The 13,867-nt window shown below is 44.6% G+C and overlaps 1 protein-coding gene across 3 annotated transcripts in view; it reads left to right on the forward strand.

Moving 5' to 3' along the window:
- itga7 (integrin, alpha 7) overlaps positions 1-13,227 on the forward strand; it is a 43,355-nt gene extending 30,128 nt beyond the window's left edge. For 2 of the 3 annotated variants that reach the window (XM_066708290.1, XM_066708291.1), the window contains exons 8-25: positions 41-129; positions 318-445; positions 746-841; positions 984-1,045; positions 1,169-1,338; positions 1,522-1,668; positions 1,940-2,055; positions 2,182-2,365; positions 2,485-2,568; positions 2,826-2,905; positions 4,392-4,469; positions 4,601-4,703; positions 5,026-5,232; positions 5,347-5,469; positions 5,594-5,707; positions 5,896-5,994; positions 6,265-6,390; positions 9,584-13,227. In XM_066708290.1, the coding sequence (XP_066564387.1) occupies positions 41-129; positions 318-445; positions 746-841; positions 984-1,045; positions 1,169-1,338; positions 1,522-1,668; positions 1,940-2,055; positions 2,182-2,365; positions 2,485-2,568; positions 2,826-2,905; positions 4,392-4,469; positions 4,601-4,703; positions 5,026-5,232; positions 5,347-5,469; positions 5,594-5,707; positions 5,896-5,994; positions 6,265-6,390; positions 9,584-9,739 (2,162 nt within the window). In that variant the 3' untranslated portion in view covers positions 9,740-13,227. Of the gene's footprint in view, positions 1-40; positions 130-317; positions 446-745; positions 842-983; positions 1,046-1,168; positions 1,339-1,521; positions 1,669-1,939; positions 2,056-2,181; positions 2,366-2,484; positions 2,569-2,825; positions 2,906-4,391; positions 4,470-4,600; positions 4,704-5,025; positions 5,233-5,346; positions 5,470-5,593; positions 5,708-5,895; positions 5,995-6,264; positions 6,391-7,133; positions 7,295-9,583 lie in introns of all 3 variants that reach the window. The other variant, XM_066708292.1, reaches the window with a different exon arrangement.
- Positions 13,228-13,867: the final 640 nt, after the last annotated feature.

Raw genomic sequence — 13,867 nt, forward strand, 5'->3', positions numbered from 1 at the left:
CGCTGACACTTTGTCTCTAAATCTCTCTCTCTTGCTCTAGACATCGCAGTGGGAGCCCCATTCGATGGCGATGGCAAGGTCTACATCTACCGTGGCTCTGCCTCTGGCATCATCACCAAGGCTGCCCAGGTCAGTGGAGGTTGTTAGGGTCGAGATCTGGTGCTCTCCTGACTGATTCTTGCATGATCCCTATGTGTTCCAACACTGTTTTGTGGGACAATCTTGTGCTCTTCCATTCTACTGAAGAAGATAGACCACTCTTATGTTCTTCTGTTTTTCTTGTTGCCTCTCTCTCACTCTCTGTCTTGGGTGCCCAGGTGCTGGATGGGTTGGCTGTGGGGGTGCAGCGTTTCGGATACTCCATTTCGGGGGGTCTGGACATCGACGGGAACTCTTACCCCGACTTGGCAGTGGGCTCCCTCAATGATCAGGTGGTCCTGTACAGGTGACACCACGCAATGCCTTTAAACTTGGAATTCCCTCCCCCCCGTTTGCCACACAAACACATCAGCCTTCTGCCCTGGGTGACGCACAAGGCCAGGCTACCAGATAGAGCTGCGTTTGAGCCTGCTCCCTTATGTGCTTGGTAACAGTAGACAACAAAAGCATTAAAAAATGTTACATTTTTAAAATAACTTATCCTACTAGTACAGCACATGTTATATGGAATATCATTTGCATTAACTAATCTGTAAAATAATCCTGCACCATTCAGAATCTATGACCCTTTCCTTGGTGTCTCCAGGTCTCGTCCAGTAATCAACATAGGCCGAACCGTCAAAATCACGCCCCAAAACATCGACCTGGAGCAACGCAACTGTCAGGGCCGTGATGGAGTGTGGTGGGTACGACAATAATGTGTGAATAAGTGGTTAGTGCCGCAGTGTAGCTGCTGCCATCCCTGAACTGGTCACCCGATTGTATGAACAAACTCTTTATTTTCAGAGTGATTGACACTGCGACTTGTGCTTGTTTTCCCACAGTGTGGACGTGAAGGCCTGCTTCAGTTACACTGCGCACCCCTCATCCTACAGACCCCATATCAGTGAGTTCTCCTCCTTTTGTCACCATTTCTCTTTGCTCTCATGCTGTTTCTCTCTCTCTCTCTCTCCCTCTGCCTCTCTCTCAGTTACTCACACCCTCTCCCTCTCTCTCTCCATTCGCTCAGCTTTGGCAGTTCTGTTTGAGGCCGACACCGAGCGTAGGAAGTTGAGCCTCCCACATCGCGTCAACTTCCTGGGCCGGGTGGATAGAGAGCCAGAGTACCAGCACTCAGAGGAGGTGTTGCTCCAAGGGCAGCATCACGTCGCCTGCCAGACAGCCACCTTCCAGCTGCAGGTAGGGGACAACACTGAGCCTACTAGTGCTTATTTTAATTTTTAACAGTAAGAGAATTACTTAACAGAAAATTACAGAGACTCCCATTCTACTGCTCAGTGTGCCACTAAAGCAAGCATGAAAATAAATGGTTCTGCCTCTCTTTTATTTTTCTATTTATTCTCTCTCTCTCTCACTCTGCAGGACAACCTGCGAGACAAGCTGAGGCCTATATCAATCTCCGTCACCCACTCTGTGAAACGTGTGTGGCACTCCCATGTCCCTGCCAGCCAGCTAGGGGAGCTGTCTCCAGTACTGAGTCCTGCCATGCCCCCCACACTGCACGACGAGGTCAGTGTACAGCCTTCTTAGCCTGGTTTCATACACAATTTTGTTCACTGTTAATCACTGAAATACTGTCACAAAGTCCAAAGCAAGACCAAGATTAGCCCTCATGCTGTTTGCCTGTTTTTATAGGTGTATATTAAATGTTCTGTGAGGTATTTTTTTTGTTCCAAATTAAGCCAATTGTACAAGGGGTGGATGAAAATGACCGATCTCCATCTCTCTCTCTCGCTCTGCCACTCTCTCTCTCCCCCCCCTCTAACCTCCCTCTCTGCAGGTGAATTTCTTACGGCAGGGCTGTGGAGAAGACAAGATCTGCCAGAGCAACCTGCGGCTCCGCTATCGATTCGGGATCCGCCACCACGCTTCAGATCTCTTCACCCAGTTGCCCAAGTCAGTACACTCGCTAAATCCCCAAAACTGCCTGTGTTAAAAAACAAAATGGCAAGCAGGAAGCATTCCATGTTTTACCTGCTGGAAACTCATTTCTCTTTGTGTGTCTGTCTCTTGTGTGTACAGGGACATTGAAGGCACGCCTGTCTTCTCTCTCTCAGACCAGAAGGCTGTGACCTTGGAGGTTACCGTCACCAACCTGCCCTCTGACCCGCGCTACCCCCAGCAGGACGGAGACGATGCCCATGCTGCCCAGCTACTGGTGGCCGTGCCGGACACTCTGTCCTACTCCGGCTTCAGGGGCCCGCAGGTACCCGCTCACACCCTTTTCCCAAATACAGAAGCTAAAGACTTGATTCCACTCGGTTTCTCAAATCTGGTTGATTCACTGGTCACAACCAATGATCTGACAGCATTGCGTCTCCGCAGGACAAGCAGCTGGTGTGTCAGGCCAATCAGAACGGCTCCCTGGCAGAATGCGAACTGGGAAATCCACTCAAAAGAGGCTCCAAGGTAACGTTCTACCATCAGCACATATCCTACCCCCCCACACCCCCTTCGGCTACATTGTCTCCAGCTGGACGAAATTGCCTTACACGAAAACATTTCTGGGGTAGGAGTTTTACAATTTTTACCCAGATTCAGGTTTTAAGATTTGTGAGGGCTTTCATAATTTTAACCGAATAAAGGTTGATCACCCTTTTCTCACTCTCTCCTCCCACTATCCCCCTCCATCTGTCTTGCTCTCTCTGCTTCTCTCTCTTTCTCAGCTCACCTTCTATGTAATCCTGAGCACCTCTGGTATCACCATAGAAACCACCGACCTGTTTGTCAACCTATCACTGAACACGTGAGTACTAATATACCCTGAGTTTGAAGTCCCAATTAGTTAGGCAGAATTTCCACTTCCTTTGTCAGTGTAACACCGGGGGCAACAAATATTCCTCTTTAAAATGTTCTTCAATAGACCTTTAAAGGATTTATTTCTGGAGCTCAGTCTCAGCTCAAGTCTCAGATTTGACAAGTGATGAGATTACTCTGTGATTTGGTGTCATTGGAACAATTTCAGTACCTTGGCCTACTTTTAGTTTTTGTAACTGCCAGGGTTGAGGTCAATTAAATTTAAATTTAAATTCATCAGTTAATTCCAACTCAAATCTTATACTTTTTTTAATTGATCAATTCCAATTTGAATTCTTAATGGTTCTTGTAATTCAAATTCAGTCTTTGGAATTGGAATTGAATTGGAATTTAGACCTTTTAAGCTGTAATTTAATTTGTAATTGTCAATATCTCATACTTCAGAATTTGAATTGGAAATGCTTTTCATGTGCCTTGTTTTACCATTTTACCCTTTTTAATCCATTATGAATCATCTATAATTATGTATTATCTGTTTTTAAAATATTTTATTTTGTAATAATTGTGTTTTCATCAAATTTTTCAATGATGTAGACAATACAATGTTTACAAGACAATGTTTTATTATTAAAATTACAGGTAAATGATTCTCAGCAGCTTCTAAGGTGAATTTTTCCAGGCCTCTTAGCAACTGAGGAATTTCTATTATCTGAATCTCAGCCAATGAGTTCCTCATCCACCTAATAGACACTCATACAAGATAGTGTCCTAGTCCTGCCCTCTTGTTGGGAAGGATATATCACAAGAACCATCTCAATTACTTGCAATTACCCACTGTTCTAAACCTTACTATATAAGGACCTACCTTGCTCTCCTTGTTTTTGTTGGGTAGAAGGATTGTGGTGGTTTTGACTGTGTTAACATATAATTTTTTTAAGGATTGCTTGTGTTTTTGACTTGGACTGTTACTGAGAACCCTGATTTTGTGATTGAACCTGGACTGACTGAGGACCCAATGCCTACCGATTTGGACAAACACTTTCACAATGTCAGAGAAGCCTCTGGTGTTTGATCACTTTGAAAACTTAAGTGATGGTAACAAAGAAGGAAACCGTTAAGGATTAAGGAATTGGTGTGGGAGAAATATCAAATTGGAATTGAGTTTGCAGATTTGATCCGAATTTGGAATTGAGATTAATTGAATTGAAAAGGAATTTAGGAAAGTGTTTTGGATAATGAATTGATTTTATGGAATTTAAAGGGATAAATAATTGAATTGGAATTGAATTAGTGGAATTGACCCCAACCCTGGTAACTGCACCATGTTTTTGCTACAACCGGCTCAATTATACCTTTGTCTTTAATAGAGTGCTTTACAGTTGAGAATCTGTAACTTTCCAGCTGTGCTGTTGTGAAAGGGATTATATCGTCACACTAATGGCTGTGTTATGTGTGTTTTTTTCTCCCACCTGCAGTATCAGTGAACAGCTGGACCTGAAACCCATTGTGGCTCATGCCAAAGTTGTGATCGAGCTCCCTCTCTCTGTTGCTGGGTAAGCACTGTACCAGTATGCAGGGATATTTCACGGCAACTGGTTGCACAGTTAGAAAACCTGGCAGGGATATAGTCTACGATTTGAACGCAGCCATCCTGACTGGGCCGTGTGGATCGTGTTTTCAACAGGGTGGCTCGTCCTCACCAGCTCTTCTTCAGCGGGACAGTGAGAGGCGAGAGTGCGATGACATCACAGGAGGACATGGGCAGTTTGGTGGAGTACGAGTTCACGGTAATGTTTTTTTTTGTTCATTTGTTCATGTTATAAGTTTTATAAGTGATGTAAATAACACTGATCTCTGTCTTTCAGTTTTTTCACTATGTATGTTATCTATTTATTTCTAATTGATCAGTCCTTCTCAGTCAAAATAATGACACATACTTAAAAACAGAGCCATGTGGAAACTAAATTGGGATCTTCTGGCGGTGTTGTGATTCATGAACAGTGCAACACCAGGCAGGATGTGCTCATTGAGGCGATATCCTTGAGTTTTGTATGATAAGGGTTCTGCCTGAACAGAGGAGTCTTACACTGCATTTGCCCTGTTCTTCAGGTGACCAATCCTGGGCAGTCCCTCCAGACACTAGGCTCCGCCTTCCTGAACGTCATGTGGCCCCACGAGCTAGCCAATGGGAAGTGGCTACTGTACCCCACAGCGATGGAGTTTAAAGGGCAGCCCAACACTCGCTGCACAACCTCCCAACCTCTCAACGTCCTGAACAAGAGTCCCGTCTACCAATCCCAGGCTTTACAGAACACGGTCAGGGTTCTGCACAGTTCCAATGCCTCCCCATCTCAGTCTAGTGGTGGAACTATTGTTTCCAACACCAGGATTGGGAGCTCTTGACTAACTTTTGGTTTTCCATCCGAACAGAATTCCCCAACCAGGAAGGTCCGGTCCCACCCAGAGGAGGAGGACAGGGTCTTGACGCAAAGCATCATGGGTAGGACAACTCCAGCTGTGGCTGCCTCAGAAAGGAGGAAGTCTCTGGAGCTGGTGAGCAGGTCGCCATTAAGGCTGTAGATAACCCCAGGCACTTACAATCTGAATATTTGTATTCATATTCATCTGTGTCAAATCTAATGATGTGGTATACTCCCCCCTCCCCACCCCTCCTCAGGACTGCCAGCTGGGCTCTGCGCGCTGCATGCTGTTCCAGTGTCCCCTGCACAGCTTCTCCAGCTCGGCCGTGCTGAAGATCTGGGCCCGGCTGTGGAACAGCACCTTCCTGGAGGTATCAGACATACCCTCTGCACTCTAAATCCGACCATTGACTAGAGAGAAGCTTAACCTGTTGTTGTAGGGTTGGATCGATACCCCAGCAGGCTATCGAATAAGACTTTCTGGTTTGCTGTTATATAATTTTTAAATCCTTCTCTCTCTCTTTCTCTCTCTCTCTCCCCCCCTCTTGGCTTCTGTCAGGAGTTTCCCTCAGTCAGTGCCCTAGACTTGATAGTCAAGGCAAACATCACAGTCAAGTCCACCATTAAACACCTGGTGTTAAAGGATGCTGCTGCCAAGGTAGGCACCCCTGATGCTGTTATGGCATTACGTTTTGTCTGTTGGCTGTTAAGATTCCGGCCTTGTAAATTTCTCCAGCCCTGGCTCTGATATGGAGTTGTCTAAGTGAGCAAATGATATTTATTTATTATCAGTTAGTTTTCCTTTTCTCTACAGATCTTAGTGAAGTGTACAAAAACTGTGACAGAATCTGAGAGAGTACGTCAGATTAAGATTACAGGCCATGAGAAAGCCTGCCTTTGGACAATGCCTTCTCTCTTTCCTGCACAGATCTCAGTGATGATATATCCAGAGCACGGGGTCTCCGATCAATACGGGATCCCCTGGTGGATCATCCTGATAGCCGTCCTGGCAGGGATCCTGGTCTTAGCCCTGCTGGTGTGTCTGCTGTGGAAGGTAAGCGGTTAAAAGGGGACCAAACACACAGCCAATTAAATTCCAAGTTAGCAGGAACAGCGGCTACAACAAAGAGGATTGTGTATGATCAGGTATCGATAACAGGGCTGTGTGTGCCTCTAGGTGTCCCCCAAGGGCACAGTAGCTGTCCTACACTGATGTGCTCGTACACAAATGCTTTATACTGTATCGGCAGAAATAACCGATAAATAAAATAGCACTTATGATAGCTAATGAGAGAATGGTCTGTATCATTGAGCTGGAATGTTATTTGCTTCATGAATATCAGTGTTTGTAATTCATTTCAGGAGCTTTTTTGATTTCTATTTTTTTCCCCCAGACAAGTTGTTAGATTACAAAATAAAAGAGTAACTCAAAACAGACGTCATGCAGAGCCCTGCCGTGTTCAATAGATCAGCCTCAAGAAAACACCAAGCATAAAATGGAGCAGACACAAACACATTGATATCTGTTCTCTGGACCTGATGCAGAAGGCTGGTAATTCCATTATGGACTCAGGGGTACTGCAGTTCAGTACTTCAATTCTGCCTGGACTCGTTTGAATGTGGCAGGGCTGTGTATCACACCAAGAAACAAGAGGTGAAACGATGCAGACTTGATTTTGTGTCACAGGGCAGGGAGGTGTGTTGTTGTTACCCCCATTGCTGATGATGTCGTCTTTGGTTCCCTGGTCAACCTCCTCCCTCCCTACATCCCCTTCCTCTTCCTCCTCCTTTCCACAGTGTGGGTTCTTCCGTCGCTCGGAGCGGCGCCCGCAGTACGAGACGGAATACCATAGCGCCCACCTGCAAGTCCAGCCCTCCGAGGCAGAGAAACAGGCGGCCGATCTGAGCTAGACTGCCCGCCCCCCCTCCCTCCCCCTCTACCCCTTCCCCCTTCAGCGGTAACCCGGCCTGCGCCCTGGGGCGGCTTGCTGTGTTGTGATCCACTGAGCTGCAGCTCCGTTAGAAAAGTTCACCCTGGCTCTCTGCAAGCCCCACAAGGCCGGCAGTACAGAACAAGGATAGGATGCTATAGGATGCTAGGATGCAGTGTTCCCTGTTGTCTGTGTAAATTAAGTACAGGTCCAATCTTGAAATTTGCTGCTCTTTAATCCGCGAAATTTGCAATTCCGCCACAAATCGCCAAGAATGAATTCATTCCCATTGTAAAATGACTCATTAATCCGCCAATTCGCAAACCACCATCCGCCAAAAAGGTTTGAATCTCAGTACTTTTATTTAGTACTCATTAGTCCCGCCAAACGATAAGTCTTCCAACGTAAATTGACTCTTAGATACAATAACATAATAACTTTTATAGTTCTTTATGTTAATTGGAGCTGTTTACAGTTGTGGACTGCCTGGCTAGGAGTTGCTATCTATCTCTCCTTACAGGAGGAGAACTCGTACAAGGACAAATGCCCCCATGTTTGAAACCCAAAGTGGTACCCTACTATAGCCCTACCAGTTTTCTATACCTTTCAACAGTTGCACATCATACAAAATAATCATCATCATCATCATGGATTGGTGTCCTGCGATTGATTTTAATTCGCTCTGGATTATAAAGTAATTCTGGATGTTCTGTATACATTCCACAGACCCTTGTGTTTTGTGAAACTGCAGATGTACTAATGCTTGTATACAGATGCTTTTGGACCTAGTTGGAGTGTGGAAGATGAAACTATGGATTCAGTAAGCTTTAGGAGTTGAGGAGGGCCCTGCACAACTTTTAAAGCGTACCGAATCCATTCAAGAGCAGCAGGGATCGGAGGGAACAGCAGCAGTAGAAAAGGGAACTGATTAAGTCTAATTAGAATTGGAAGAATAGATGTGTCCTCTGTTTAGATTTGAATGAGGTCACTGTCATCACATGACTTTGAACTGGTGTCTAAAGTAATGTGCAGCCAAAACAAAAGGCAATGCTCAGTAAGATGGGGAATTTTACCACATGGGCAAAACCTAACGAGGATCTGTACAATCTAGCCAGAGTGAACTTCTCTAAAGGAAGCCTTGTTTGTGTTACACAGAGACACTGCTAGGCTTTGTGTGTGTGTCGTGTGTGTAGTGTTTGTCATGTGTGTGTGTGCACCATGACTGAAAATGTACCATTGGAAAAAAACAAGAAAAAAGACACAGTTTATATTACTCCACTATTGTCTTGTCCCCTTCGTGTGAGTTGCAGCAAAAGCAGTGCGGGCGTTTCTGGGTCTGAACTCGGCTAAGGGGAACAAACCAAGTAAAATATTTACTCCTAGGGGCTGGCCTGCTTTCATAAGCACACTGCGTCCATTATCTGTTCCGGCAACCTGCTTTTCTCCACAACAATATGCCTTGTTGATTGGGGAACATTACAGTTAACTGGTTGGATTTGATAACCAGTTGTCTGAGTGAGCACGCAATGATCACACATTGAACACGCAAAGCAAGAGACTGCATGCTTTAATAGGTCAATAAACAATCCCCAGACACTACTTCTGTAATCATGATGGGGTCAACTAATGCCCTTTGCTACACATACATAATGATATAAGCATCATAATAATTAATAATCATAATACAACAAATAATAACAACAATATCAGTATCCCAAATAAAGGGCAGAGATCATGGTCCACATCGTTCCAGCAGCTTAGATCGGCCTCCACAGACTAACAGATGCTCTCTTAGAATTGGCGAATTTTCGAATTTGAGGCCCACATATTATGGAAGTCTTTGCCTTTGTGTTTGTGCGTCTGTGTGTTTGTGTGTTCATGTGTGTTTGACACTGCTGTAGTTTGCTGTCGTGTTTTTCACCCACACATCTAACGTGTGTGCAGCATTACACAACGCAGGCCCTTTAGCCCTTGCCTGGTTAACCCAGCAGACTTAGGAGGGGTGTATTGTTGGGTGCTGGTTTTAACTTAATCAGCAGCATGCGTGTATAGTGCTCCCGTTAAAGAAAATCATCTCCTTTGCCTCTGCGAAATCCAGTTGCAGCAAGGCACATGTTCTTCAAGGTCCTGCCGATGCCTTAAAAGCTGTGAGGCAATTGCATGAAAACATGGACCGTGGATGGGAGATTAAGGGTGTAGCTTAAGGGGACAAACTTCTTTCTTATCCATGTTTACAGTTTGATGAAGGAACTTGGCTAGGACCTTGAGGGCTGTGTGGGGCTGTCCGTGACCCTTGTGTTCTGCTGTGTTTTACAGTGTGGGTTCTTCAGGCGAGCCCAGCACAAAGACACCGTTCCCCAGTACCATGCTGTGAAGATCCCCCGGCAGGACAGGCCGCAGTTCAAAGACGAGAAGACGGGCACCCTGCAGAAGAAGGAGTGGGCAACGCACTGGAGTGACGGGGCCTCCTGATCCACACGACCCCATTACCCCCTTCCCATTTCATTACCCCCCACCCCACACACACACACAACCCCCTCCCTCCCACCACACACACTACCACCCCGAGTACAAAACCAACTCGCACTGAGACTGACTGACAAACACCCGATCGGACCGAGAGAGAGAGAGAGAGGAAATTCGGTCATTTTCGAGCAACGCCTCCTACAGATGTGCGAGCCACCAGTCAGCCAATCCACAGGCTTCATTTCGAGCACGAGGACAATGCCAGGGCGGGAAAGTGCAAAGATACTGAATAACCAGAACGCGAGGGAGAAGGAAAAAGTATGAACTCGGAAATCCCTCCTTCTCAAAACACAAATGTAAATACTGTATATATTCACGGACTACACGCTCCTGATTGACATACACACAAAGACGTGCTCACTTGCTCCCTCATGCCATCACAGCCCCCCACTCGCCTGCAACAGCTCTGGAGTGTCAGACGGTCCAGGGCAGCGAGGAATACAGATGGGTAAAAAGTCACTCACAGGGACGGGCACACTGTCACTCTGCCACAGACTGGAGTGAGCATTCACCATGACACTCCCAATCACTCCTCAGCCAGCACGTGAACGGTGGCTTCTGACAGGTCTTGGATGGTACTGATATTGAACAAGGGAAGATCCATTCTAGGTCTGTGAAGAGAGATCCTATTTGATCTGGACCAGAAGGTCACAGCGCCCCTGAAACTGAGACCTTGTGTATTGTGGACGAGACCTCTACTGGCTCATAATGAATCTGTGAGGAGCATCGCCGTTGGGTTTAACTAAGATCTGAGTGCCAGTTTCTGCAGACTAAACACTGGTAAATGGTGCGAATGCACTTTTTGGATTCTGCCCAACAGGGGTCCTGTTCTAGCTGCACTTGTCTTTATTCTCTATATATCACTGTGTCTTTTTTTTTTTTTCTTCATGACTTCACCCTTTCTGTCCTGCCTCTGTTCAAAGTTGCAGGACATTTTGTCTGAATGTCGCAGGGAGTTACTGGCAGGCACTGAGTGTTGGAGTGTGACATTTTATTATCTCTGTTTGAGAGCGAGAGAGGAAGTGTGGGAGTATCTGTCGATAACAGGGATGGTCAGCACTGGTTCTAGAGAGTACACAACACAGGAGAATGTGTGTAGCTCACTGTAAATCAGTCTTTTGGTCAATGGGAAGATTGTGCTCAGTTTTGGCAAGTCATGTGTTGTCACTGAGGAGTATGTTCAGGTTTTTGATGTAAATGATCTTTAAATTACTTTCACTAACAAAACAATCTGCTTAACTGGTCCAGGTGTCAGAAACTAGTGACTTAAAGATGACCTTAAAAAAAAAAAAGATGCATTGTGGCTCTCTGGGACCAACTGACCAACTACTAGTGTACAATCTACTACTTTGCTGACCTGGTTACTACACAATCCCCTGAAAGAGACCTTTAGTTTGAGTGTGTCTTTTTTGTTTTTTTAGCAAACAGTACTGGCACAAAGATCAGTTTCATTAAAAAGCAAAGGAAAAAAAGAGAAAATGCAAGTGTATTATAGCAGATATTTAAACACCCAGGATCAATAGGTTCCTTAAGTAGCTTTTAAATAACGCAGAAAAGTCAATCACATGTTCAAAGTTTTGTCTTGTCTTCGTACAGTATGGAGGCTTGAATTGTTATGTTGAAGTTTAAAATATGATAAACTTTTTTTGGTCTCCTGACTTGTAAGTGCCTTATTATGGGGATGGCCATATTTGACACCTAATAATAATAATACTATTTCCAAAAGGTTTTGGTCCATCTTACTCAAATCCAGATAATCCCCACATTCATATTTTCCAGTTGTTACTTGTTGTGGGTTCTAACACATTGTTTTCGTTTTTTTTCGTGGCTAGGCATTACATTGTAGGCTAATATTATTTAACTCAAAGTACAGAAATTAAATACAGGTGATGACTACTTTAGAAGTTCTGCTCATCTCAGAACCGAAAATGCCGAAAATAACCTGTAAGCATTTTCGGGGGTCAGATTTGGCCTCTCCGGGACAGAAGGGTGGGGTCTCTTCTTGACACTAGGAGAGGGGAGTGGGGGAAGGGATGGACCATGACGCACAGACACAGACCCAAGTTCACAGCCTAATTGGTGCGCACGTATTGCTGGACAATCTTTCTTTATCGTGTGGAGGTTTTTTGCCCTCATGAGGCTCAGACCGTTAACTGACGGTGGCTTTATTTATTGAGACATGCCCCAGATAAACTCTTGGGGCGGTCAACGCGATGAGTGCCCAGGGACAAACGCGTGGGCCCTCCCTTCCCTGTCAACCTGTGTCCCTTTGCCCGCTTTATCCTCACGCACACTCCAAAGCAAAGGGTGGGTGACAGCGGTGCCCGGCTGAGCTTCACAATTACGGCCCAGTGAAATCTGGTGAGCTATGCATGTTCAGGTCATTGGATTACTGTGAGCGGGTTGGAATTAATGTAGCATGTAACAAAGCCATCTTAGCACAGCCACTACAGGCCAACCATAGCCTCTAGATGTCACTATGCTGCAAGGTATTCCTGAGTTCATATTTGGATTTATTGATTATAACTCCTTAACAATGTGTGTGTGTCTTTAACACATTATCTAAACGCTGCCCAATGAAGCCGTGATGAGAAACCCTACCTACCCTATGTGCATTTTTGAAATCTTGATCAGGCTACCTGCCAAATTGCACAGCGCAGAAGTGGTGCTGAAGCTCTTATTCTACTAGAGTTGAATTGGAATTGCAACAGAATGAAGCTTTTGTGAAGGCTTGTTTTTGAGCACCTGTAGTGTCTCTTTGTGGCCACTTGGAGGCAGTCAGGCACTGTTAAAATAAAGTGTGACTCAAGTAATGTTGCTACTTTTCTTTCATCTGCAATACCTTCTTGGTTCTATTTAAACAGATTATTTCAGCTGACAGATTTCACTCTTTCTAAGATGTTCTCTTAGCGGAGGGATCTGCTAAGAAATCAGGAGAAAGGACTAAAGAGCAGAGCAAACGTACTAAGCTTTATTACACCATTGCACACATTTTCTAAAGTGGTTAAACAGTGACTCCATGACGTCAATTTTAAAACCCTGGCACTATTTTTTTTTCTTCTTTATTTTTTAATCTCCTGGGATCATGGGACCAGGTGATACGCCTAGTTCTCAGAGGCAAATCGAGTCAGAAAGTATACACGGTTTAAACATGCTGGCAAATCTGTATTTCAGCAAAGTGCTGTTACTGGGCAGTGTCTGTGTGTGTCCATGTCTGGGTGTGTTCTGAGTTTTTGTGTTTGTTTGTTTTGTTTGTTTTTTAAAAACTGGTCATGCTGGTACTGTTACCGAACAAATGTTAATTATTTTGTGCTTTGTATTTATGAATATATTTAATGATGCCAAATTAATGATTAAAAAAAGATAAACTAGAAAGCTATTATTGATTTTGTATTTTAGAAAATGTTAATAAATTGAAAGATGTTGGCGTTTTTTCTTTTCTCTTTCAATTCCATTTTCTCTTTTTTGTGCTGGTTTGTGTCTGGTAATGTGTTTGTGTGAGTTCATGTGTGTGTGCGTGTGTGTGTGTGTGTGTGTGTGTGTGTGTGTGTGGTTTGTCTGCTCTTCTGTCTGGATTGTCAGGTCTGGGTTCTGTCCATATCTCCAGGTGTCTAGGACGCAGATAACAGACACCACATTTTGTAGTATCAGTTTGTATAAAGCTGATGGATTACAGCCCACCCAACAAGTCCAAGTGAAAGCTTTCTTTTATTTTCTACTTCTTCTCTGTGTTGTGTCAAGGACTGGCTTGGATCTCTCTATTGTTTCAGTTTGCCTCAAGGGAATGTGTGCTTTGTATTATTTGTTTAGTCAATTTGGTATTTTAATCTTAAGGATTAAAGCTATCCTTCCCAGGTTTGTACGAAGTTTCATTGGAACAGGATGTAACATCCCCACCAGCAGAATTGCATGACTTTTAGCTGCATAGTTTCCTACGCATTAAATGCTATCCACAGATTGTGTGCGCGTCCAATGACAGTAAAGCTTTTCCTCTGAGAGCAGGGGGGCTGTCGCAGGTGATTTTCTCTCTGCTGACAACTCTTCCACCCAGCGACCTGACCCAGGCCTGGAAAG

Source organism: Amia ocellicauda, chromosome 7 (assembly GCF_036373705.1).
Source record: "Amia ocellicauda isolate fAmiCal2 chromosome 7, fAmiCal2.hap1, whole genome shotgun sequence".
NCBI classification, from domain to species: domain Eukaryota; kingdom Metazoa; phylum Chordata; class Actinopteri; order Amiiformes; family Amiidae; genus Amia; species Amia ocellicauda.